We start from the raw sequence: 26,306 nt of genomic DNA on the forward strand, positions 1-26,306 counted from the left end.
TTAATTCCAGTATCAAGTGATCCAACACCCTATTCTGGCCTCTGTGGATTCCAGACATTTACATGGTGCACATACATACATACACACACACACATACACACATACACACATACACACACATACACACACATACACACACATACACACACATACACACACATACACACATACACACTTACATACAGGCAAACCACTCATATGCATTAAGATATAAAATAAATGACTCTTTAAAATCAAGATAGTCTTTTCTTACTTGTAGGGTTGTGTAATGATTGTTTCAGGATGTACTGTGGTGTCAGAAGTAGATGTTTTATGTGCGTGTGAAGGGCTATTGTTCCAGGGAAGTTAGACCATAGCAGTCTCTGACTTGTGGATGGTGTGGGTGGAGTGAGGTGATGAAAGAGTGACTGAGAAGAGCTCCCTGGATTAGGAAACAGGGAGTTCAGCGTTGCACTGTAGGATGTTGGTAGAGAGTTCACTTCACTGGCACTGTTGGGGAAATGGAAAACACCGATAGCAATATATACATTGACGTGTTAATATATATCAATTTGAAGAATTATGGGAATTTATAATTGGAAAAAAATAAAATAGATTTCAGCAGCTTCAAAAACAGGCATGACAACAAGCCAAACAATACGAAGCAAAAAAACCAGGTGTCCTTGCATCTGTACACAGACAGGCAGAAAAGAACAAGCAGAGACAGAAGAGCTTAGGGTGTTTGATAGGATGCTTCTATGCTAGAGTGATTCCAATCATGAGACAGAGGCTATGTCTGATGGGCTGCAGCCTCTCCCTTAGGGTGGTGGACCTCACTAATAGATGACATTTGTAACAATAGTGACTGAGGAGGGCCACAAGCCAAGTACATGTCTGGGGAGAACTCACCAACACCTATTGCAAAGCTCGTGTAGGAGCATGCTCAGTGGGAGATAGGAGCACACTAGTTGCCAGTTCTCCCTAGATAGGCAGCCAATCTGTGCCACTTGCATTCAAAATAAGATTAGGCAGAGTATGAACATTCTATTCTTCATTCGCCTGCTTTCTGTTCATTTCAGATGATTCAAAAACAGATTGAGACATACTTTATCTTGAAAGCAAAATAAAATGCATATATTATTTTGGCATTTTTCTACCACTGTAGAGAAATCAATTCAAGGAATATACTAAGAGTCAAGTGCTAGCTGACCTGAACATTAACGACAGGTCACCCCTTGAGACAGAAACTTCTCATACAGAAGGAAAAGGATTTCCTATTTCAGTGCCATGCACATCAAAGCAGTAGGGAAGGTATCAGCTTTAAGCTTTCTGTCTCTGTGAATCAGGGTCTCATGTTGCCCAGGCTGGTTTCCAAATCCTGATCTCAGAGAGGAGATCTTCCTGCCCCAGGATCTCAGTATCTTCCAAGTGCAGTAGGTACTTGTATTCCATAGGCTTGTATTATCATACTTTTCCGAACTCTATTTTAAAATTGAAAGGGTCAATGTTCTTTATATAAGCTAATAGCTTAAGTTTTTTCTGCCAAGGACATAGTAACATAGTTATGAATTTGAGTCAACTTTAGCCAGGCCCACGGGACCACATTTCAAGTTTAAGAACAAAAAGCAAAATTAATTAATAAGTTGCTCAATATTGTTTCCTTCAGATCCCAGGACTTCCACAATTGGGTATCTAAAGTAAACTGGTTCAATTACTGTCCCTTAGTTCTGTCACAGCATAAAATAAAAGATGAGATCAAATAGATCTAATACTTTTAGCAGTCAAGGGAAGAAAAGTAGGCTCTAAATTAGAAGGCCTGGGTATTTTGTCTCATTTTCAAAAACAATCTGTTTTTGGCACTCTGACTTTGAAGTTTTCCTTCCTGTAACTCTAGAGTAGAGTGTAGGTGTGGGAAACAGGGCTGGCCACAGCATTTAGGACTACTTTGCATTTAAACAATGCCTTCACCATCTGGAGGGTTTATCTAAAATCATAGTGGGTGGCTAGAGAAAATGCATGGGCTTTTTTTTTCCTTACCTTTTTTCCCTGTCTGTCTTCAATCCCACATCCATGGCCCCCAAATCCTCTCCCAACCTAGGATTCCAGGGCTGGCGGTGCTCTCTCCCTTTTAACCACTGTTGGCATGAGCAGAAAACTGGAAGAAGGGAGGGGTTGTTCTAAGCTGACATTGGCTCTGAGATTAATCTGTGGTATGTTTAAATATGGCCACGGCGCTACCATTATGAACATTTGCATACGTATCCAGAGGCAAAAACCTCGGGACTACTGCCAAGACCTGCGATTTTTATCCTTTAATAAAAGAGCACCCAACTTTTTCCCCTTGTATTTATTGCTGTTGCTCAGAGTTTTGAATAATGGCTTAACCAGAAGTGAAATTCTTAAGAGATTTCCTTGTACAGCCACGTCTGAAGACAAACAGTATGTTTCCACCAACAGATAAACGATGGGAAATTGGTGGTCGGGGAAGTTGGAGATGCTCAATTGCAAATCGTAAGGTAGAGTGTGTTCCCAGAAGCACACGAAGGTGTGTCCACTTTACTCCTATGACATAATTAATCCCTGTTTCAGTTGAGCGGAAATAATGTTGTATAAAAAGATGGCTTGCTGGCCATTCCATAGAATATTACTTTTCCCTAAATTGATGCAAATTTACTTAAGTACTCCTTTCCTGATAGCTCTGTTAAAGCAAGAAACATATTTTGGCGTAATCTTCTATTAATTCTTTAGTCTTTTGTTGTCAAGAAATACACAAAATAGGTAAAAAAAAAAAAGTGCTGTCAAATCAGTGATCAACATAGACTGCACAGAAGTCAGAATAGCAGGATAAAAAGCCAAAGCATCAAATGGGGAAGTTCTTCCAAGGCGCTGTGTGTGCCAGGTTTTAAATGTTTAAATCAGGCCATGGCTTTGATTCTCCTAGGAGCCAGCTTTGAGTCCAAAACAATTCTGCATGAGTCAAGGGAGGACAATCCATCATCGTCTTGTGAAAAAAACCTACTCTCCTGTCACATCTTCTGCTTTCTATGAACTGGAGGTGACATTTTATAGAAGACAAAATCTTTGAATTTTTTGAGATTTTTGTCCACCAGTAGACAATTGATTTGCATCCTTTTGATTCTCAAAAGAATGTTGTGGTTTGAATGCCCCTCCTACCCGGGAAGATACTCATGCACTGGCAACTTAATCACCACTGGGAGTAGGTCATCTGCCTTCTCGAACGGATCAGAATCATCGCTGTGGGAACCAGCTAGTTATTGTCAGACTGCGTTTGTCAAGTCACCCATCCCTTCCGTTGTTTGCCTTCTGTTATTCTTGAGCCTTCTACAGTTCATTGATGTACCACAAAAGCCCTCCCCCCTTTTTCATCTCCCCAGCTGCTGGAACTGCGAGCCTAATGAACTTCTTTTCTACATAAATTACCCAGTCTCTGGTATTCTGTTATAGCAGCAATAATCAGAGCAACACACTGCTTTCGAAGACAAAGCAAAGCAAGCATTTCTGTAAAAGTGAGCCCTTTACTAAGACCCCCCCCCCACCCCGGAGGGAGTGTTTTGATTTTTGTTTTTTGGGGGGTTTTTTGGTTTTGGTTTTGGTTTTAACCAAATGGTCTAATCCTAAATAAATGGTGAAGAAAATCACCATTATCAAGCACAACTCATTTGGAACTCTAACATCAAATCCACAGGAGACCTACTGCATCATCCAGGGTGACCTAATTTCCTGACCCCGGCTCCTTCTGCTTGGTTTGCCATACTTAGAAACTGAATGTAAATCCAAGCAAGAAAAGAAATCAATCCAAAAGCTATTAGAAAAAAAGATATATCTAATGCCATAGATCTATGTACCACTGCATAATTATAATAACATAAACACCTCCACTATAAGGACATTCACATCAGACCTAATTTCATGCTGAACTATTATAATGCAATTAAGAGCCTCATTGTTCTGTGTTAATTAAGCTCTATTGTGAAATATGCAGTATTTGAACCTGTTCCGGCCTGTTTCATATACTACTGAGTCACAGCCCTGAACTTGCTCTCCTGCTGAAGGATAGGTTTCATTTAAGTTACAGTATGTGGGGCTGATGTTTTGTGGTTTTACTTTTTATTATATGCTTAGGCTTCCAGATCGAGGTCAGCATCCGCTCCCCAGATATGTTCTATATGTGTAGTCTCTCAATCCACTTGTCTCAGCAGATTTGTTCACTCACTCTGGGCTTCCCCAGCAGTGCTAGGCATGTTTGGTTGGTTTGATGAAAGGGATTTTAGATGACAGGAGAGAGATGTATGCAACCCAACTCAGATTATGTGTGGCACCAGGATAGAGTAACATAGCATATTCTGACCCTATGCATTTACAGAAATAGAGTGGATGCCAGATTTTCATGGAAGTCACTTATCCGGGCAACTAGTTAAGCCCTTATTCATTACAAAAACAAAAGGCAAAAGAGTGTATAGAAAATGTAGATTAGAGAAAAATCATGTTCTGCTTTCTTCTTTATCTTTCTTTTGGTCCCTCACTTAGTCTAGGTGAGACTGTCTACATTGTGTCATTTGCCTTACCAGACCTTCCTGTCCTCTATTAAGATTGCCTTTGTGGCCTGAAATAAAATTTAATGAGAGACATTTACATGTAGGCTTTTGCTTTGGATAACAAATATCATGCGGGTTACTTTGCCACACAGTTTGTTTCTCAGCAAATAGATTTAAGGGCACAGATTTAAAAGATGAGAGAATATTGTGTTCATGTACAGATTCTTCATGAAAGAACCTCAGAATCTAAAAGGGAAAAGATGACTTCTTCATCTCTCTCCTCCTCTGTATCCTCCTCTGATCATCTGCTCTTCCCATTTTTTCTGTTATAAAACATTTTTTTTCCTACCTTGCCCTACTTTCTTAACCCTGGGGAGATTTTACAAAGTCTTAAAGCCAAGCATCCCTCATTGCTGGAGGCTGTTCTTTGGTTTAAGGTAGACGATGTAGCAATTACCCGCAGGGTAGGGTGTTTTCACAGCCCCTGAAAAAGCTTAATACCTCAGCAGGTAACTGAAATACACTTTTCTGTGGGGAAAGTCTGCCTCAGTTCCTTTAACTATTTCTGAAAGACACACTAGACTTCTGCCCTTTGTCTTTGTTACCTTTTCAGAAGGTGAGGTGACTGCATGACCCCATTTGTTCCTCTGGCTGCCTTTAGTATCCGGACTCTTCCAAGACTTGCCAGCTGAGAGCTCTTTGGAAGAGCACAGCTGCTTTGGTAGACATCTACAGCTCAAATGCAGAGAGAAATATGGTCGCATGTCTTTCCTAGTTCATCCTCAAGGAACCTTGAGAATCCTCATAGGACCTTCGTGGAAAGGATGGATATTGGTCATTTAAGTTAGGATGTTCCCACCAAGACCCAGGACAGAAAATTCAGAATCATCCAGATAAACACTGAGCTGAAAAGAAAACCCAGCCTCTAGAGTCATGTCCAAACACGTCTCCATCCTGTGGCTGCACATTAGAGAGAAAACACAAGAGTATGTCCATAGGTGTGATCAAACATTGAGTCACAGTGTAGTCGCAAGTTCATGGGGTTTAGAGTCAGAGCTCCCTGAGCTCAAATACGGTCTAACTCTTTATGGTCAGGGACTCAGGGGCCTGGTATAATATATCTCCTAGGAACGGTCTGGGAAAGTGAAAATTTATCCATAGAAAGGAAATAAAAGTTTCTGCCTTATCATAGAGACTTCTGTGGTGATGGACACTATTTTACTTGGTAAAAAAGGAGACTTGAAGTAGACATCAGAAACACAGGCCACAGGGGTGTTCTTGCTAAACCAGATATGAGCAGGTAGAGACGTTGAGTTCTAGGAACAGCCTTGCTCCAAAACGTGAGAAGAAGCTTAAGCCTCTCTCCTGCTGCCCCAAGTGTCATAATCACACCACGTGAGAAATGGAGACGCTTTGTGCTTCTTTTCACAATGCTAGAAGTGATTTTAAAAATGATAAGTCACAAGGATGAATGATGGCAGCAGTTTACCACGTGATCCCATCTACCTGATAAGCTGGCCAAGGTGAGTGAAGTTTCTTTTTCCAAATCATTATTACTAATATTGACTCTCATATCATACAGTGTGCAGCAAATGTGTGTATCTATCTGTATGCATCTATATGGTTTTCAGAAAGAGTCAGTTGAAGAGGCGATGGTGGAGTTCAAACTTGCAGACACGGGTTGATAGGTTGTATTGAGGAGATAAGGAGTCAGAACAGTGCTGGGTGGGAGCCATAGGATTCAGGGCTTGAGAGTGAGGCTGTAGAGTCCAGCTGTGAAGCAAAATGCTGAACTGAGGTCTGAGAACAGGGATTGTGTTTTCAAGTCTAGGTATGGATGGGGGAACTGTCGGGCAGGTAGGCTGTTGAGTAGACTATGTCAACAGTGCGGGAGAGAGTTAAGCTGAAACCAAGAAGTCCTCTGCCTGCCCTCGTGCACACACACACCAGCTATCAGATGACAGACAGTGTAAGGCCACGTCATCATGGTATTGTGTCCATCACTTTATGTGGTCTGGTTAAAGGAGTTACATCCATTCCTTGCTTAGTCTGATGTGTCTGATAAATTCTAGGGCTTGGTTTCTCTTATGTGACTTGAGTACACCCAGATGTCCTTACAGTCTCAATTCTCCATCTTAAATTAACAGGGTGGCTCCCTTTTCACTCCCACAAACAATCACTTATCAAGGAGCACTGTGTGGGTGGTGCCAGGCAGACAATGTTGGTTCTAGACCTCAGTCATCCTTCTTCCTCAAAATCAAGCCAAAAGCTTCTTGTCAAATGGAGGCTCCCAGGGCAGAGCACAGCCTCAGAAGCCAGATTTATCCAATACAGAGAAACTTAGAGTAAGGCAGAGGCTGATCTAAACACTAAGTTGGTTTCTCCAGAGAGAGAGGATGAAAAACTTAGAGACTAGAATCAGAAGCACAGGGAAGTAAGAGGTGGATCATGAATAAGGGTAATGCCTCACTCAGTAATACTGTCGCTTATCTGTGCCTTAGAGCAAATTAGTTAACATTCCTCCATTGCTTTGACTATGAAATGGACATAATGCTATCAATTAAACAGCCTTTGATATCTTGTAGATGTGAAGTTTTTTATACATGTATTTATAATTTATGTATACAAATATATATGTGTAGCATATAGCCTCATACATATTAAATGATATATATACATATATGTATATGCATGTATGTGTATATATATATCAGTATGTCTGTGTGTCTGTGTGTGTATAGAGTATTTGCCACTAAGTAATGTTGACTTACATTTCAACCTATTCCTCATTACATACTTCCTTCTTAGACATACTCCAGTGTCAGCCAAAGTTGCCTCTTCCTTCTCATACCTCAGACTCCTGTGATCAAAGAATCAAAGAACTAAGGAAGACGGGAAAACAAACTGAAGTAAAAAGGGATGTGTGTGTGTGTGTGTGTGTGTGTGTGTGTGTGTGTGTGCGCGCGCGCGCATGCTCCACAGTATACTTAGTTTGGAAGAAATCAGCTTCTCAAATGAGAGTAACTGCTATAGTGTTCCTATCTTCTTGAAGTAAACAGTGTTTTCCAAGGGAGGAGTATAGAATGTTGCATTTCCAAAACACAGAGGATCTACTTTCAAAGACACAGATGCTGTCCAGTACCTTTTCTCTCATTAATATTGTGGTAGGTATGGTAATTCTATAGAACTCCAGAACATGGCAAAACCTAAATTTATCCTTTTCCTTATTTTCTGCATGGGTTTGGAATGAAATGTTTTACATACAAATTCTGGGAACTATCAGAAATGGGTTAATTCTAAAGGGGAGGAGAGACCCATGGAGAGCCTGGACCAGAGCTGGGTGAACAGGATGGACAGCCCAGACGGTCTCAGAGCTGATCCACAAGTAAACAATAACTCCATAAGTTACCTAATAGGGAACGTGGTCTGGTGATGTCATCAGCAGACTATTAACAGATTTAGAATTAAATTGTATATGACAGTGTCTGTTACTATAACTGTGGGCACAGTTCTAATGTAGTTCAACAAATTCCTCCTTTAGACATGTCCAGTGGTTTGATTTTTGTCCCTTCTCATATCTATCCTGACTGCTTCTTAGAAATCTCATTCCCACCTCTAGTTAGCACCCTACCTCTCCAGACTCTACATCAGAGATGACAAGATATGTCTATCCTATGTACCACTCTCCCTATGTAGTGTCACATATCCCCTTTGGATATGGCGAATGCAAGCGTCTTTTCCTTCTGGTTGGTCCCATGGGCTGCCTATCCTTTTGTGATTTTACCACAAGGTAGTTAATTTGTTCAGCTTTATGATCCGCAACCTTGGTTACCACCAGGTGGGGTAGACACCTTTACAATTAATCCCTGTAGTGAGACACAACTTATGGCTCAGGCTGAACATGTTTCGATACATCCCTGTTCAGCACTTTGGCTTTTTAAATTTGTGGTCCATGACTTTGAGTTAAGCATGCCCATAAATATGTCTACCATCTTTCTTTCTTAAATGGTGTTCTTAAACTAGACATGCTCAGTAACATGATTTCTATATGAATACATGAGAATGTATGTATGTATGTATGCAAAGGCTTTCCAATTTTCAGACTTCCTTTGTTGGCAAAGGATTTTAATCTTTTTACCTGCTGTGGTTAATAAGACTTTCTTCTCTCTTTTTTCTTGGCTAAGTGTCTTAGCATCATGCCCTCTAAGGTGAAAGCCCATTGCACTTGGTTTTACTTCTGTCAGTGCAGTCTGTTTATGGCTGACATTCAAGCTGTCTTAACTCAGTTTCTGGAGTCTTTACCACACCTGATGTCCTCTGGCCTCCCATCTTCCTATGATAACATCACAGAACCCTTTCCTGTGTACTTTTGTCTCTCGGTGTCTTTATCAGGACCAGGCCAGGGCTGGAAGCACCCACACAGTGTCTGCACCCAAGACAATTCCACCAAGACTGATTCGTTGGAATTTGTAATAGAAGCATAATAACCACACATGTTGATGAACACACATCACCTAATGTTTATATATATATATATATATATATATATATATATATATATATATATATATATATTGTAATTGTCAAATCAAGGTACTTAGTTGAAGAGCCATTTCAAACACTTATCTTTTTCCCTAGTTTGAGATAATCATCATATTAAATCTAGTTTCACCCTACTGGGCACCAATTGTCACTAGCATCCCAGCTAACTCTTCACCTGCTCATCAGATGTTCTCTTTCAGCTCATCTGGCGACCAGGAGCCTCCCCTCTACAGCTACGATGTCAGTCAGCCTTTATTAGATGCCGTGAATCAGAGTGACCATGCTTTCTCTGTGCTGGCTCATCTCATTTAATGTTTTCCATGGTCCATGTTGATAAAAGAAAGAAAGAAAGAAAGGAAGGGAAGGGAAAGGGAAAGGGAAAGGGAAAGGGAAAGGGAAAGGGAAAGGGAAAGGGAAAGGGAAAGGGAAAGGGAAAGGGAAAGGGAAAGGGAAAGGGAAAGGGAAAGGGAAAAGGGAAAAGGGAAAAGGGAAAAAGGGAAAGGGAAGGGAAGGGAAGGGAAGGGAAGGGAAGGGAAGGGAAGGGAAGGGAAGGGAAGGGAAGGGAAGGGAAGGGAAGGGAAGAAAAGAAAAAAGAAAAGAAAAGAAAAAAGAAAAACAGGATTTTTACCATTTCATAGCTTCATATTATTTCATGTAGTCTGTATAGCACATTTTCTTCACCCTTTCCATAGACAATTACATTCATTGCTTATAAAAGAAAGAAAACTTGGGATTTATCTGGAAGAAAACTTCTTTGTATGTACTTATCATAGTAGTCAAACTTTGTAAAGTTAGCATATGTGTATGTTCCTGCAAAACCCTGCAACACTGGGTTTCTTAAGCATTTCTTATATTGACTCAGAACCACTGTTTTTAATCCCTTAAGATCCTTGTCTTCTCAGTCCTTCAAATACTTTCACAAAATTTATGACTTCGTCTTCTGCCCATCCATATTTTAATTATACCTTTTCTGCCCTCAAGGAAAAATATTTCTCACTGGTTAAAATTTTACAAGTTCATTGTCAGTGTCAGACTTGCATTAACTAGTCTTTGGGCAGAATTTTCTTTTATATTCATGTTCTTGGATATTTGCAGTACTCTTAAAGAGTTGTTTAAGAGGATTTAGCATTTGCTTTGTATTTGAAATGGGCTTTGTGGGTCACTAGGTGAATATTTTCTGTCTGCAAATAATAATAATAAAAAAAAAAGCTAGTGCAGAAAGGATCCATAGAAAACTCTACTAAGTTCTAAAATCATGGAAATCTTGGAATACTAAAATGAGGAATTATAGAGACATATATATATGTCAGTATAGCTCGGGAATTGAAGAGAAAGACAAACAAAACAAAACAAAACAAAACAAAGCAAAAGAAACAGAATAAGAAACCAGAAGTTTTATTGCCACAAACAAGTTTTAAGGTGGCAAAGTCAAATTTTCATTGGCAATATTCTAAACAGTCAATACAGGTACATCTTTTCAACTGCATTATAATTTAATTAAATTAATTTACCTCTACTCTAATACATAGGGTGTGTGAAATTGTCACCTGAGGAGCCTTATTAAAAATAAAATCCAATACATCCAAAGTTCCAGGATTATCAGGAAGAAACTTAGTAGTCAGTGCGTACCCCAAACAAAAGCTGCCCTGTGTACTGCAGGCGATGTCTGTGGACTATTGTTGGCCCATTGATTTAGTGGTCTGAGAGGTCTGACACATAGACATTGCAGCACAAACAAGTGGAAAGAAAAAGCCTTCCTTTCCAGTGAGAAAGCAAACATGCCTATTCTTAAAATCATTTGTAAACATTTTTTGTTTTCCAATCTACACTGTCATTCTCCCAGCCTGCTTGATCTTCCTTCCTTGGGTTAATATGGAAGCCAATTACAGCTTCATCTGTGTAGAATTAACTTTTTGGAGCACACACCAGGGATTTGTCTGTCTTCGCTATTTAGATATATGTCAGGAAAACGCGCATGGCACATGGAACGGGGTGCAGGCACTGCAGACAGCAGAATTTCAGATTTGTTGTAAATTCGTGGAAAATTGACTTTGTTCCTGACAAATCTTAATTACCTTTTTTGTTTTTTTCCCCCTCTGGGTATGGGGAAATTGGGGGGGTCTCACTAGGTGGCAGTGCACGATTACATCTGCCAAAGCCATGACACCGAGTCCAAGGTCTCCAGCGGTGACCCCCACCATCAGGATGAAAGTTTTGAGTCTGCAGTTGGTCCAAGAGGGGTTACTTCCCACATATCAGTACATACTGTTTATCCCAATGGGCTTCAGGAGTTGTATCGCCATTTCCTCAGGCTCCCGGATGGCGCCATCATTGAGGTACGTATTACTACAGAAATACCTGAAGGCAAATGCTCTGTATGTTATAGTTCATTAACATTATATATATATATACTCATGCTATAGTTCATTTATACATGCTTAAATGTGTGAACTTAAACCTGATGTCAAACACATCGGCATCACCGGGCACATAGATGCTAACTAGTATTTGTAATACTGTAACAGGCTTAAAGATGCATCTTAGTCTTTGCCTACACAAGGACACAGCATAAAGATAATGAAAGTTTCTGTTTATAACCCCATTAGGGGAGACCTTCCAGGAAAAATAAGGGAGTAATTCGAATTCTACCTGCAGCAGATTTAGTTAGGTAATACTTACAAACATCAGTAGGCTGGTGGAAGAGCTCTGTGAGTCCGTACTTCAGATGTGCCGTCCTTCACTCAAATGAATCCACACACAAGGAAAGTAGTACTGGTGTTTCATTACTCTCCGAAGGAAAATCATAAAAATCCAGGAAAGCACCCCATCTCTAAATCTTGAGGAATATTTTTGAAAACGTTACTGGGGAATGAGTTCAAGGTCATGTTTTCTCCTGAAAATATGTTAATTTTTCAGAAGACTGATTTTGAATTTAAGAACTCATGTTACGCCAGATTCGTAGAATCCAAATGTACAGTGATTTCCATTCTGGGGTTCACTGCATTCACATAGGTATCACCTTTAAGGGGAGTCTGGGGAGACATCATCGGGATGGAAATGAAGGCAAGAGAGGAAAAGCCTGCAGCCACACAGCCTGCCTGCACATCGCTGAATCTGTCTGTCCCACACCTTTGAATCTGACCAAGACTCTATTTGCTTTAAAACCGATGGGGGAAAAAAAAATCAAACAAACAAGAAAAGTAAAAACCTATCACTGTGTCTTGGAAGAAATTTCAAATTGTTCAAATCCCAATCTTACAGATAGGATGGAGTAAAATATGTACTTGAGGAACCTCATAGGCACACTTGGAGGGAAGCCCAGCAAAGTTCTTCAGGAAGCCAGCCCTCTTCCCTCCCTGGCCACGACAGAAGAGGAGGTCATGAGTGAATTTCAGTACGGCAGCAGCTGAGCTGGTACCCACTGGATCCGATGTGTCCAATGTGATCTTTAGAGGCTGGTCCTCAGCTCTCAGCTCCTCTTCTCCTGCATGATCTGTCTCGGCATCTGAGACATTACTGTAGAAATCTTTTTTAAAAAAAGCATTATGAACTGGTGTGACTTCACTTTTTAAATTTGCAGAAGTGTATTTAAATATGCGCTTGCTACGGCACTGAAGTGGTATGAACTGGGGGTGGGGTGGGGAGCAAAGGTAGATTTTTCTGCTCTACAGTGTTATACTTCTATCACCTGGCTGGAGAGCCAGGTGGGAGGTGTCCTGGTCCCCTGAGCACAGCTGCCACCAGGGTCCTCTGTTCCCCCTCTCTCATTCTTTCGCTCCATAACCTTGGCTTAGTCATTTCTCACTACGCTGCCTATTTCCTGATCTGTAAAACTGGGTTATGCATACTTACGTTACCTGGCTCACGGGGATTTGGCGTAGATTAATGAGATAACATCTGCAAAGTACTTTTTAGCTCAGTTTCAAACGGTACAATAAGGATCGCAAAGTATTACGGATCTTGTACAATTAAATGCATTCACCCTTGTAAGCATCCCTACAGATATTGATAATATTACACTAAAAACAAACTAAGCAAGCTTCAAGAAGGACTGGGTGGTGGCCACTAGAGCCATCTGGGCTCTTCTTTTTCTTCCATCGCCTGCCCAATACAAAGAGAAGTGGTGGGCACACAAGTGAGTTCATTTGCACAAATGAAACCCCAGCAAAGAGAGCCCCTTCCCCCATTGTTTATTCAGGTCACAGAATGGGTACTGGGTCCTGCCCTCTCTCCTGTGTGCACCTGATCTACCCAGTCAGGCTTTCCTTCATCTGTGTCCTCTGCCATTCTTTCCACCAAGAAACATCTCTCCTCCTTGTGTGTTCTCTGATGCTGTCAATGAGCATTGGATTTCATCGTGTATCTTTTGCGTGATGCCCAGGAAGAGTTTGGGAGCTCTAGGTAATAGAACCCTGGCGCTAACTGAGGAGTAGGCACACTTTCCTGCAATGTCTGACCAGCTCTTCACAGCTTTGCCAGTCTTTTTATCTCTCTTCTGACCTCACAGGAATGCTGTGCTGCCTATTATGAACTCTTCCCTCCCTGTCTCCCTCCCTGTTTCCCTCCCTGTCTCCCTCCCTCCCTCCTTCTCTCCCTCCCTCCCTCCCTCCTTCCCTCTCTTCCTCCTTTCCTTTCTCCCTCCTTCCTCTCACTTTCTCACTCTCTTCCCCTCCCTTCCTCCTCCTTCATTCATTTCCTCCTCTCTTTCCCTCCCTACCTCTTCTCTCTCTCCCTTCCCATCTCTCTTACTTTCTTTTCCATCTTCTATCCTTTCCAGAAATGCACTACCCTACAGCTGCAGCCCTGTTAGCTCTGCTATTGAGTTCGAGGGCTATAAAGCCTGAAATTGAAAGAGATTTGAACCCGGTCTTTTGGAGTCACAACAAGGAACAGAATTCATGTTTTTAAAAATATAAAGAAATTTCAAATATCAGCAAACAGGTAGGTAGATTACAGTCCAGGCTTAGGAAAAGTCTCTGAAGCTTTTAAAGTGGTGGTTTCTAAACAGCCAGAGACATGTTCTGAGTTGTGGTCTTTGTGTTAGATACTGAAGTCATATGTGAATATACACATATATACACATACAAATGCATATATACACATATGTATATATAAGAATCAAGTTTTATTGAATCTAAATTCTAAACTGTGCTTCTTATGGGCTTACCGTTCTGTGGAGTCCTTATCACTGTAGCCCTTTGGGAAGCCTGAGCCATTATAAGATGTAGACCTACTTATAGATGTGGGTAAATTTAGGCCATACTCTGGTCAGATATTCTATATAATGAAAGAATCAGTCCACAGAGTCTAAGACTAATTCATTTACAAACCAGTCATGATACTTAGTTCAAAATGAAAAGAGATGAAATTTGGTCTCCCCCTGCCCCTTGCAACTTGAACTTTACCCTTTAAAATTTTATGGTGGATTTTTGAAGGAGGGTCTCCAGTGCCCCAGGTCCCCTTTGTATTGACAAAGCTATTATTTGTGTAGTCGTGAGACTCTAAGCCTTTCCTAAATCTGATAAGAAGTACAAGCCAGATCTGAATCTTTTCCCACTTATAAAAAATTCCCAATTAAACCTTAGCTTCTTGGCGTGGAAACAGTTATCTTCAAGTCTATTTATTTGAGAAGATACACTTTTTGAAAAGAACATTTTTTGTACAAAAGAGGTCAGATATGGACTTTCTATTGAAAACTTGTTTGTAGCTCCCCCACCCCAAGCCCCACCCCTGCCGTGTGCACTAGAACGACAGTCTTTGGCTGTCCTGTGTGCTTTGCTTTGTACATCTTCTCACTATCCTATTTTTATCAGCCTCTCTGGACTAGGTGTATTTTACCAGGTTTCTACTGAGTAACGTTTCATCTCTTTGTTCCAGAAGTAGTGTGATCTTCAGATACAGTCAGCACAAAGTTACTGTAAAGTTTTTTAGTTCCGCAAAACCTAGAAACCCAGGCGAGCCTGGTGGAGATTCATCAAGTTACAAATAAGCTTCCTGTTCCCAGGGTAGCAGTCGCAATTAAGAAAGTCCTCGGAGCATTGGTTGGGGTGGAATGGGAAAATGGATTTTTGTCATTAGAGGCGGTGTCGCCTGGTGGTCTGAGTGGAGAACTGGGAGCCAGGAACTCGGCGATCTAAGGAGGCCCAGCTCAGCCCTCCTGGAGGCTTCCGGCAAGCAGCTTGGGTCTCCAGAGGCCAACCTCACCTACTTTGAATCTCCCATCTGAAGAGCTCCTTACCCAGGGCCAGGGGATACGCAGCAGGAAGCCTGATTCCTTGCCTGCAAAATGAGAATATTAATACTTGCCTAAATAACAGATTAACCAATTAGCATTAGCATTCTGCTGATAGAAAACAGCAGGAGAAGGAAAGAGGGAAGAAAAGCCAGACTCAATTTTATGATTAGATGGGTTTTACTCAGCTGTGGGTGTTTTGATGAGCAGGAAACCCAGGGCCCACAGTGCAAAGAGCCATGTACAGAGAGCACCGGAGCAGGCAGCGGAGGGGAGGCCTGGACTGAAGGCCTGAAGGAAGTCTGTCTTTGAATGCAATGACTATAGCATGAAGGTCCCAGATCATCAGTTTTTCTTTTTGAATGATATTACTTTAATTTCTTCCAGATATGATAAACCAGAGTATTTGTCATTTTTCATGTCTATGTTCTACAAATATCCCCCACCCTGAGAGAGAGAGAGAGAGAGAGAGAGAGAGAGAGCAGGGGTGGGGTGGGGTGGGGGCTTGCATGACAGAGAGGTGGAAATGGTTTTAATGGGGAGAAGGAATCACTAAGAAAATTCAGGAATGCGGGGGCCTGTAGACAACATTCCTGAAGCTGAAGAAAATGGTTGGCATTTTGCATTTTCAGGAAGAAAATTGCCCCATTAGCTTCTTTTGTTGAAAGACATTGCTAGGGAAAATGGGGGTGGGGGGGCTGCTCTTGCGTTTCCTATTCTGCATAGCTTTAGGTGGCCCTGAAGATTATTATATTACAATAAACTCAAACAAAAGTAGAAGAAAGAAGAATTTTCCACCCCTCAAATTTCGAGCCTTTGACCTTTTGTGTTCAACACCTGTACAGGAAGGCACAGCGTGTCTTTTGAGCATCTTGTGCTTTCGCGACAATACTGACAAAACAGGCAGAAAGAAAACCTTGGTAGCAGATGGTAGTGGCTTTGAATAATATGTTGCTACGAATGTCAACTGTACTAATATCCTGTATTGCTGGCTTTCATATTCAAACTTAATAATTGCAATGTCTATTGATTTTTTTTTTTAAATAAGGTCCTTAATGTGTTTTTGCTTTTTCCTTTCACGAAGACAGATTATCTTCTTTAAATAAGCTGTAAAGTGTCATTCGGTTCTAAAACTTAAGCATCCTATGATCAAGATATTAAAGAATAGACTATAAGAACTAAATAGAATTCAGTTATCAGGTGGGTATTAGAATATAATGTTTCTCTTGAGATATTTTACCCATTATTTAGATAAATATGAATTTAACGCTCCTCAGAGTAGTACGTGGGAAACATGCTACCTGCATATACCTATCAAAATAGTGCTTCTGTTTCTCCCCAGTAATTGAGTTGGGATAACTTGCTATTCTTGCCTTGTCTTCCACAAGATGCCAAGACAGCCTTCACTTCAGACTTCGCTCACCCTTTCTGGTGTATTTTTTATATGTGTTGGTAACACTGGGAAAATGATACAGGTTTATTTTTGTGCGAGACGTAAAGGCACCCCTTAGCCTGCACACACCTTTTAAGTGCTGCAGTCATTGATTTTAAAAAGCTGTTTCAATTATCAGGTGAAAGTACTTCTGGGGGCCAGGTTGTCCTTACTACAGCTATGCGCACTTTCCTTAGCAAAGCATGAAGATTCGTTTGATTCTGTTGACTGTGTATAAACTTGGACTTGTCTAGAATGACTAGACAAGTGTCTAGAATGACTTTTAATACGTGGCCGATTTTTCATAAATAGCTGGTATTGCCCAATCCTATATTGTGTCCTCTGTTTTGTTGGTATTCGTATATTTGGGCAATCAGCCTTCAGAAATTCCTGTAACTTATAAATTCTACACTTTTAATTTATGCACATAAGAAAAATAATTCAAACTTAGTAAAAAAAATAATACTTACTGCATAATAAGCACAATATTAGATTTTTTGAGTTTCCAAGGCTTCCAAAATTATAAAATCTACAGTAAATAATTGTTCTATTGTTTTATTCATGTCTACCAAAAATACAGATGTATGCTTATTATATTGAAAAGGAAAACTTACCTGGATTCTAAGTCCTAAGAATTATTTTAACAGACATACTAAGACAGTTGTGAAATAGTCCAAAAGTAGCCTTAATATGAGAATTAAAATATGGGGTTAAATGTTAATAATAAACACTATACAGGTGAGAAACTAAATCTGTATTACACAATTTAAAAATATTAAATGTTTCAAGTTGATTAAAGCACATTCTTTTAAAAATCTGTTTATTTTTCCCCACACTGGACTGGATCTTGAAAAAAATATTCAGGATAACAAAAGGAAAAAAGTTTACACTTCTATTAAATTACCAATCTTAATTTATTAAACTACTAGAGAAATCTTTGTAATATTATAAGTAAGCTTGAAATTCAGAAATAAGAAGTTAACTGTTTAAAAATGAGCATTTTCAGAATGTACAGTTTTTATCTTCCTCCACTTGACAAGGTTGCCTGATACAAACTTCTTGAAGGATCAAAAAATGCACTTCTGAGTAAAGGCAAAAAGCCAGCCCCAAATAAAATTCTATCTTCTTATGTTTGTATGTAAAAGTATTACCCAAGATTTTTATGCATTTTGCAATTGTGCCAATATTAAACTCAGAACTAGCTACAGACATATCATTTCTCTTTAAGGATTAATAAATATTAGTTCCTTGCTCTTCCCTGACAGGACAGATTTTTCTGTAATTGTCTGAAATAATTATTTAATGACAATATAAGACCACATAAAAAGCCTTCCATGAAGAAAAAAATTCTCAGTTGCTTTGCCTCACTTGGCTTTATGAGCGTATCTTCTGAATTATACTTAGCATTACGTACGGTTCCCAAACAGTGATATAAAATCATATAAGTTTATTTTATGCGCAAAATCACATCCAGTATGCCGAGTGACACTTAAAAGGAATGAAATAGTCACAGTGGCTTATTTTCTGAAGCAATCTTGACACTAATGCTGAATTACAACATGGAAGCATCTAGCGCTTTTACCTTTATGAGAAAAGGCTTTTTACATATTTAACATAATCACGAGGAAAATAAACTAGAATTATGTATAAAGATATGTACAGTGTAACCAAGGGGCATTTATATTCCCCTGTAGAATACTTACAATGATTTTATTGCTATTTTGTGTCATTTTCTAAAGGATTTAAATACAGCCAGTAAACAAACTAGACTTTCAATTTAAAGTGACAGCTGCTCCTTCAGAAGCAATATTCAGATATTTAATCTTAAGAACCTTGAATATTTCCCAACCAAGGAGAGTGTAGTCTTGCAAAAAATGAAAGGACTGTGGCTTTTAATTTTTTCAGCTGTGATGGTTGGTCCAGGCACCTCTAACAATAGGCACCTCTGCCCACCTCAGTGAGTGAGGGGCAAAGGTATGTCCTTTGCTGGGTCACTTGAGTGCTCTACTTCATCACAATGCAAGCTTTCTTCTTCTGAATTAGCGATTCCACTTGTAACACAGAGAGCGCCAGATTATTTCCAGATTTGCAGATTCATTATTTAGCCTAATCTGAACAGACTCTTTGAACTACTGAGCAGCAAATACCTGCTGATTTCCGGCTTGTAGAGCCATCTGTAATTTACCTGGGCCTCCAAACACTACCATTTTCCTATAGACAGTGAACTGGGTTTGGGAATACTGAAGTCCCATATTCAGTAGAAAAATGAAATTGAAATTCATGTGCTGAATTTAATTCTTTGTTCTTGCCTATGATTATAATGTCTTTTGAAGCTTTATCAGTATCACATGTTTTAGGCATTTTTGAAATAATCCATCCCAAGAACTCCATTATAAATAATGCCAACTTCATTTTTTCCAGTTCAGATTTGGGGATATGCCTACTCCTACCAGCAAGCACTTAGCTAACTCCCTCCAAAAAGACTGCTTAGTAAGTAAGTCCTTAAGACATGCAGACACTTCTTTCTACCAAGGAGGACCCGTCCTGCTTTGAGCAAAAGACAGACGGAGCTTAGATGGAGTGGACTGTCATGCTGTCCCCATTGAACAACAGCTCTGTGTGTTTGCAAGAGCCCTCCGACACTGCCTGGTGGTCCTGAGGCCGTACCTGCGACTGGATTTTGTTAGTTCACAATCATAAGCATTAACACCAGACTGCAGAATCCTAAGTCCAGTGCTCATGAGGCTGTAGCTTCAGTCACACTGTAGATCAGAATAAGATTTCCTCTGGAAAAGTTAATTCTGAAATATTTTGCGGCTGTTACTTTTATGGGTGAGTAGAATTTAGGGAACTGTTCATTGTTATTTTCACTAGTGACCCACATTATTTTGAAAAGGTGTATCCTGAACATAGATTTACTGGGTCAAATTCACAGATGTTCATGTGCATGATGTATATGCACCTATATGCATACCTGTCTAGCAGAAATCTGAGCACACATATAACCAAAACTGCAGAGAAGGAAATAGCCACCCAGCATTTTGGTCTTCTTGGTGGTTTGTTTGGTTTTGTTTTTTATACAACCACAGAAACTATACTTTCTGTAAGTCACTCAGATTACACTGTTTGAAATACAAACTATCATGGTATTACACCCCACGGTGGCCCACCCCATTTTGCCTTTGAAAGGTGCTCCCTAATTTGATGGAGCTTGCCTTTTTGTTTTTTGTTTTTTGTTTTTCTTTTTCTCCTAATTTTTAAAGTGTTATGTATAATGTGTTTGGTTTTCCGGAGACATTTTTTTCCTATCAGTCTACAGAATCCATTAAGGAATGCATGTAACTATAGCATTCGTAACATCTTTTTGACCAGGACATTTGAGTGAAATAAATAGTGGTAGCAGGCGGATTTCTGAGTTCGAGGCCAGCCTGGTCTACAGAGTGAGTGCCAGGACAGCCAGGGCTATACAGAGAAACCCTGTCTCGAAAAACAAACAAACAAACAAAAAAAAAATAGTGGTAGAAACGATACAAATTAAAAAGCAGACTAAGATCTCTCTGTGGTCACATTGCACTTAATGGGAAACAAAGTGTCCTTAGGCTGAGCCAGTCCTGAAATGACACCAAAATGTTTCTTTAGCAGGTGTGATCCTGGCTAGTTACATTTTTATTCTCTCTTCCTTAAACTTGGCAGCCAGTACCTCCCGTGTGCATGACCAGCACTTTATACAATTGTGTTTTGGTACTTTACCTAGCAGCCTTAACAAGGGCTATCAGAGCATCTGTAATTGTCAGAGCCAATTAGAAGAATGTGGATAACTCAAAATCTACAGTTGGTGGTCTAGGACCCCAAGTAGGAATTATCCAGATAGGAGCCAGGGTTCTTAAACCTGCAGCAAATAATATCACTACCACTATCACTTTCTTCCATCCTTCCTAATGCTGTGACCACCATGTGTGTGGGCACATGTATTTGGAGACCAGTGTAAAAGTGAAGTGTCTGCTCTAGTACTGAAGCAGGGTCTCTCACTTGAGCCCAAAGCTTGCCAATTTAGCTAGTTTACCTAGTCACCTTGTTCCAGGGAGCACCTATCTTTGTCTAGCAAGTGCTGGGATTAGAGGCAGACACACATGCACATCACACACATACGCACATGTAACTAAAAGGAAACTGTCCTTTACTCTCTGTGAGGTGAGAGCTGTGACTTATACCACAGGATAAGAAAAATCACAGGTGCCAGGCAGTGGTGGCACACGCCTTTGATCCTGGCACTTGGGAGGCAGAGGCAAGTGAATCTCTGAGTTCAAGATTAGCTTGGTCTAAAAAGTAAGTTCTAGGACAACCAGCACTACACAGAGAAACCACCCACGTTTCGAAAAACCAACCAATTGACCAATCAAATAAATAAATAAATAAATAAATAAATAAATAAATAAATAAATAAATAGATAAATTAAAAAAATAAGGTTGGTAGACAGTGAAGGGAAAGGGTTTAATTTCAGGTAGCTGTAGGTCACTTACACAGTGAGTGGGGCTGAGCAAGAAAGATTACATAAAACAGGAAAATCAGGGAAAGGGCCAAATATCCAATCTATGTCTCCTTAGTCATGAAAGAATTTATTAAGTTAAATAAAAGTGGAACTGCTGTAGCTGCTTGATGGATTAGCTGAATCTGGATGCCAAAGTCAAACCCCTTCTCTTTTTAATCTGTTCTGGCTGACAATATTTTCCCTGTGTGCTACGTCATCCCATCTTTTCTCCTTCCTAAGTCACTCTAAGAAGTAAGACTCCTCTTCCAGGAATTTCAATCACCCTTCCTCCCATTCGCCTACCCTGGAAAGAGGCATAATTACTGGCTAGCTGCATGATTCATGAGCTCATTAGAGGATGGAAGAGTTATTCTAGAAAGAGAAAATCGTTCCTGCTACCAAAGAAGAGCTTGTCTGATAAACAGATGTCCTCATTGCTATCCAGAGTAGTTCATTTAATTTACCAAGTTGATCTATAGTTGTGGCTCCCTGCCTTGCTGCAATGGACCAGGTTTTCATAAAGTGGTCAACTTTGGGGGAATATAAGCCTTCAGAACAATGCTTGGAAGTACAAGATACACTCAAAATGCAGGATATACATGAAGTCAGGGACCTTGGTGATTATGATAGACAGTCAAGGAATATATTCAAGCTGTGTATATGGGAGTTATGTTGAAGGATCAGTCAGTCTTGTGTCTACAAAAATATCTCCAAGGACAACTTCTCTCCCACATGAATATTAATCACTGTTCCTTAGAGGAATGTGTGTGTGTGTGTGTGTGTTTACTGTATGCATGTAATGCCCATGAGTACCAGAAGAAGGAATCAGATCTCCTCAAACTATATTCATCATTATATGTGGGTACTTGAAACACAACTTGGGTTTTCTGCAAGAAAAAGTACTCTTAACCATTGAGCTAATTCCCTAGCCCTCAAGACTGTTTGTGTTTTTGATGTATACAGTTTTGGTTTCAGAAGATTAGAAAATTCACTCTTTATATCTACACTGCATTGTTTCCTGTTTTGCTGTATTCTTTGTAGGACCATTATAAAATTGTTGCAAAGGTTAGAAATGTACTGGACTATGAAATCTAATCCATAAGCTTTTGGTTAGGACAACAGTGTCCATTTAGGGGTTTCCAAGATCCAGCTTCCCTTCCTCCAGGGGATAATGGGAAAAAATAGATAGTACCCTCTACCATTCTATTGAATTGCTTATTCATCTTTTCAATACCCTTTAGGTGTTTGGTGACATCGGTACCTTGAGGTTTGTCCCCAGTGAAGTGATCACCCCTATTGAGGAACACATAAGAGAAATGGACACTGTGCAGAGAGAAATCTTTGCTTCTTTACAAGAGAAAGAAGTCTCTGTGAGCATAAAAGGTATTTTTCTCTATTGATTGAGCATTGGGTCATCACTATCTCTGATGATACTCACCCAGAAGGAACCCTGAGTCAGATTCTTATTTCCACCGTTTCTCATTGAGGGGGTGAAGTTCAACTTTTTCTCCCATGCCAGTGTCTTGTGGTGCATACTCTTTAAGAGTAGATCATGGATAGTGGTTGCTGACACAGAAGGAGGTGCTAAGCTTTGAGCTTTGAGGAGAGATGGGGTGACATTGTTAGCATACTTGGAAGTGGCTTTTGTTTTTCTTGGTGTTTCCATTTGCTTGTTTTTCATGTAGTCAGAATAAGGGAAATATCTACAGGATGTTGATTAAACATGCCTAAAAAGTCCCTCTCCTGGAATTTTTTCACTGAAAATAATTTTTAGCTGAAAAATTTGACACATTTTTCATGAAAGAAACTTTAAGGGGGGAAATTAAATATCAACAACAAATATTTCTAGCTCATAAATGAGATGACATGAATAGTTAATATTTTATTTTCTAGGACAACAGCAATCATGCCCCATCTGGGTGACTTGGATTGGGGCTTTTGCAATTTACTTCAACTCTCAAAATTGAACAAACAGCATCCTTCCTTTTTATTCTGTGTATAATATCTTTTCTTCTTCCTGTATTCTTTTCTCATTTTCTATTTCAACTGAAAGTTTGGACTGGGGTTTGTTATCACATGACTAGTGATCTACACAAAGGTTTATAGATCATAATAAACTTATACTATTAAGAATCCTTGACTTCTTCACATAGTAATGAGTGCAGTGGATACCCAGCCCTATGTTCTTCCTTGGCATCTATAAGGAAGGTTGAGAAATTAAAAGTACATGTTCCACATAGAAGACAATGTAATTTACAAAGGGCAAGATTGATGCTTATAGTGAGAAACCATGTATATGTATCTGATTGTGCTGGGGTTTTTTTACTCACTGTACCAGTTATTGTCTAACTAGCATGCCAACATTATTCTCACATAAGAAATTTACAGTAAGGATTACACTTAGCACTCTCTTTTGTCAAGCCTATCATATACACTGCAATTCTTAGCCTCAGTGGCCAGCCAACACATGTTCATATGTCTGTCAATATATCTCATCTATATAGAAACTAGGAGATATTCTTTCTTAGTACTGCACAAAAGCTAATAAACACTCACTTAAATGTAGTTGAAATCATATCTGCTCTTTGTAGGCAAGTGGTTTCTTCTTGCAGATACTTACATATCCCTGCCTGTCACTGACCCCCTCACTCTCTTCTGCTACTACCAATATCCCCATTGATATCCCTGACTAACCAGATGTGCATGCCCACAGTGACATGACAGCTGTGTATACAGACCATGAACATTTACTCTTCCTATGAGCACAGACACTGCCTCAAACAGAACTTTTTCAACTGTATCCTTCTATTAACAGAAACTAGAACAGAGGTGGGGGTGAAATGCAGAGGCTCAGTAGAGATTTTCAGCTTGAAAGAGATGTGAGGAAGTTAGCAGGGTGAGGCTGGATCTGGGTCTTTGTCGGGTATGTAGAAGGTGAGAGCAGCCCCTGAATGATTTAGACATGTTAAATTAAATTGTGTGGTAACACGTATCTGAAGAAAATAATCTAAGCAGAAAGACATTTAGATGTTTGCATCTGCAAGTATATTTCATTTAATTATTAGGTCAAGGTGATGAGTCAAATAAATTCAGTTTTAAAGACACCATGTCATCCTTACACTGAGCATCCACTGGCTTACCTGAGTTAAAATGCTGTTGGCCTGACATTTCTGCCTGAGAAGGTCTCACTAAAATTTAAACCCAGTGAGGGCAAGGACAATGCTCTGCTTTATTTGCTGCTACACTCGGTTAGTAATAGTGCATCGTATTGGATGAAAAGACGAACAGATGCTTCAAACTGCTCTTATTTGTATTCTTAATGAATTTTAAGACAGTGACCTAAATGAACAGAAGATATCAGCAATCAATCAATTGTTACTTCTTTTTCCTTTTCTGTTTCTTTTAGGAGATCATTAACCCAAGTGGGAAAACGAGCATAATTAAGGACCACAGTTTCTGTCCTCCGACGGGCACTGGGAACATACTTCTCCTTAAGCTACACCACATCACCTAATGCATTGTTGGAAAGTGTGGGTTTTGTTATTTTCAAGTGGTAGTCTGTAGAATATTTTGCTTCTGTTGTTTCTTTATTTTGCTTTCCTTACCTTTACATGAATGTTACTGGACATTCAGGAGTAGATAATATGTTCAGCCTTGAGTTTGTGTAAAGCTTTGTTGATGCTGTGCTTATTTATAGAGGTCTGTGGTAAAGATTCATGCGAATGCCTCTCTCGAGTTCTCCCCTCTTATTAAAAAGAACATTTCTGATGCTTGTGCGCATTGTGTCATGCAACAGAGTAATGAAATAAAAATCTGATGCTGTCAACATCACGGGTAAGCAGTACATTTGCACGGGTATTGAAAAAAATTTACTTAATTTTTTACTTGCTGAGGATGTTGGTGTTTGGTCCAGTTCACAAGGAAAAGAGAGGAGAAGGATGGGAGCCTCTATCCAGATGCCTCTATGTTTTGTGGTCCTTTATGAACTAAAGTTAATGATTCTGTGGCTATAGAGAGACGAGACTCATATTTGCAAACAGATGCTCTGCAGAGCTGAGCTCTAATGCGGCAGACACAGTGCCCTTAGGAAAGAGTACATATTTATATACAGTTCAAAGGACTATTTCAAAATTAAAGATAGGTTTCTAGGGGACTATATATCTGTAAATTGAGTCGTCAGGGTGTCTTTTTTTTCTCTCTCCTTTAGCCTACTGAGGATAATTTATGATGCTAATAATTAATTTTTCAAGACTGTATTAGCAAAATAGTATCTATAAGTTATGCATATATTTTCTGTGATTTCACTAGAATCTCTCTTTCGTAGAGACATGTACTAATTGTTATTTAATTTGATCTTTTTGTCACACTACGGATTGAATTATAATTAGAAACTATAAATAAAAAACTCTTTTATTGGCTCACTTTTGTTATTACCCATGTGCCCTTATTGCTTGAGCAGATTATTTGGAACGTCGTTCTGTAAAGGAATAGAAATATGAATAAAAGTGACAACATTATATGCTCTTTGTATTAAGTTCAGTAACAATAGATAGATCACACTACGTGTCAGTTAAGGAAGAAGATGAAAAATGAGTGATTTTCTTCCTTTAGTTAAGCAGGGTGCTAAGTGTTACGCACAGCATTAAAATCAAATTACTTCCCACTTCAATGATCTCAGCATGAACACTTGTGATCGGAAAGCTGTGTTTCCACTCTTCCTTGGTCCTCACTTTTATTAGAGAAATCAGCTAATAGAGCTTGGATAAATAGAAGGAATGGCTTTGATGCCTCTGTAGCATCTCTGTTTTGTGAATGTCTGTCCAAGATGCCTTCTAAATAGCATTTCCTGAACACTTCAGTCATTACGAGTCCTCACACTCCCAGGTTCACACTTACGTGAAGCATGCCCAGCTGTGACATCATTTCCAGCTGGTCAGCTTGCTTAACTTGAAATTCTTCTGGAGATAGGAAAGGTGACTATTTCCAATGGTAAGTTTTACAAAATCCTCCCAGTGGTTTGAAATGACTTTGATTGG

General features: G+C 39.6%; 1 protein-coding gene across 1 annotated transcript in view; it reads left to right on the top strand.

Moving 5' to 3' along the window:
• Positions 1-24,710, top strand: part of LOC110308510 (uncharacterized) — a gene marked incomplete at its 5' end in the record, with an annotated part of 288,808 nt that extends 264,098 nt beyond the window's left edge. Inside the window, 4 exon segments of the mRNA XM_021180950.2 lie at positions 11,207-11,413; positions 22,512-22,640; positions 22,643-22,653; positions 24,677-24,710. Of these exon segments, the coding sequence (XP_021036609.2) occupies positions 11,207-11,413; positions 22,512-22,640; positions 22,643-22,653; positions 24,677-24,710 (381 nt within the window).
• Between the last annotated feature and the right edge of the window lie 1,596 nt (positions 24,711-26,306).

This window comes from Mus caroli, unplaced genomic scaffold, assembly GCF_978045245.1.
Source record: "Mus caroli unplaced genomic scaffold, Mus_caroli_1 scaffold_15, whole genome shotgun sequence".
NCBI classification, from domain to species: Eukaryota; Metazoa; Chordata; class Mammalia; order Rodentia; family Muridae; genus Mus; species Mus caroli.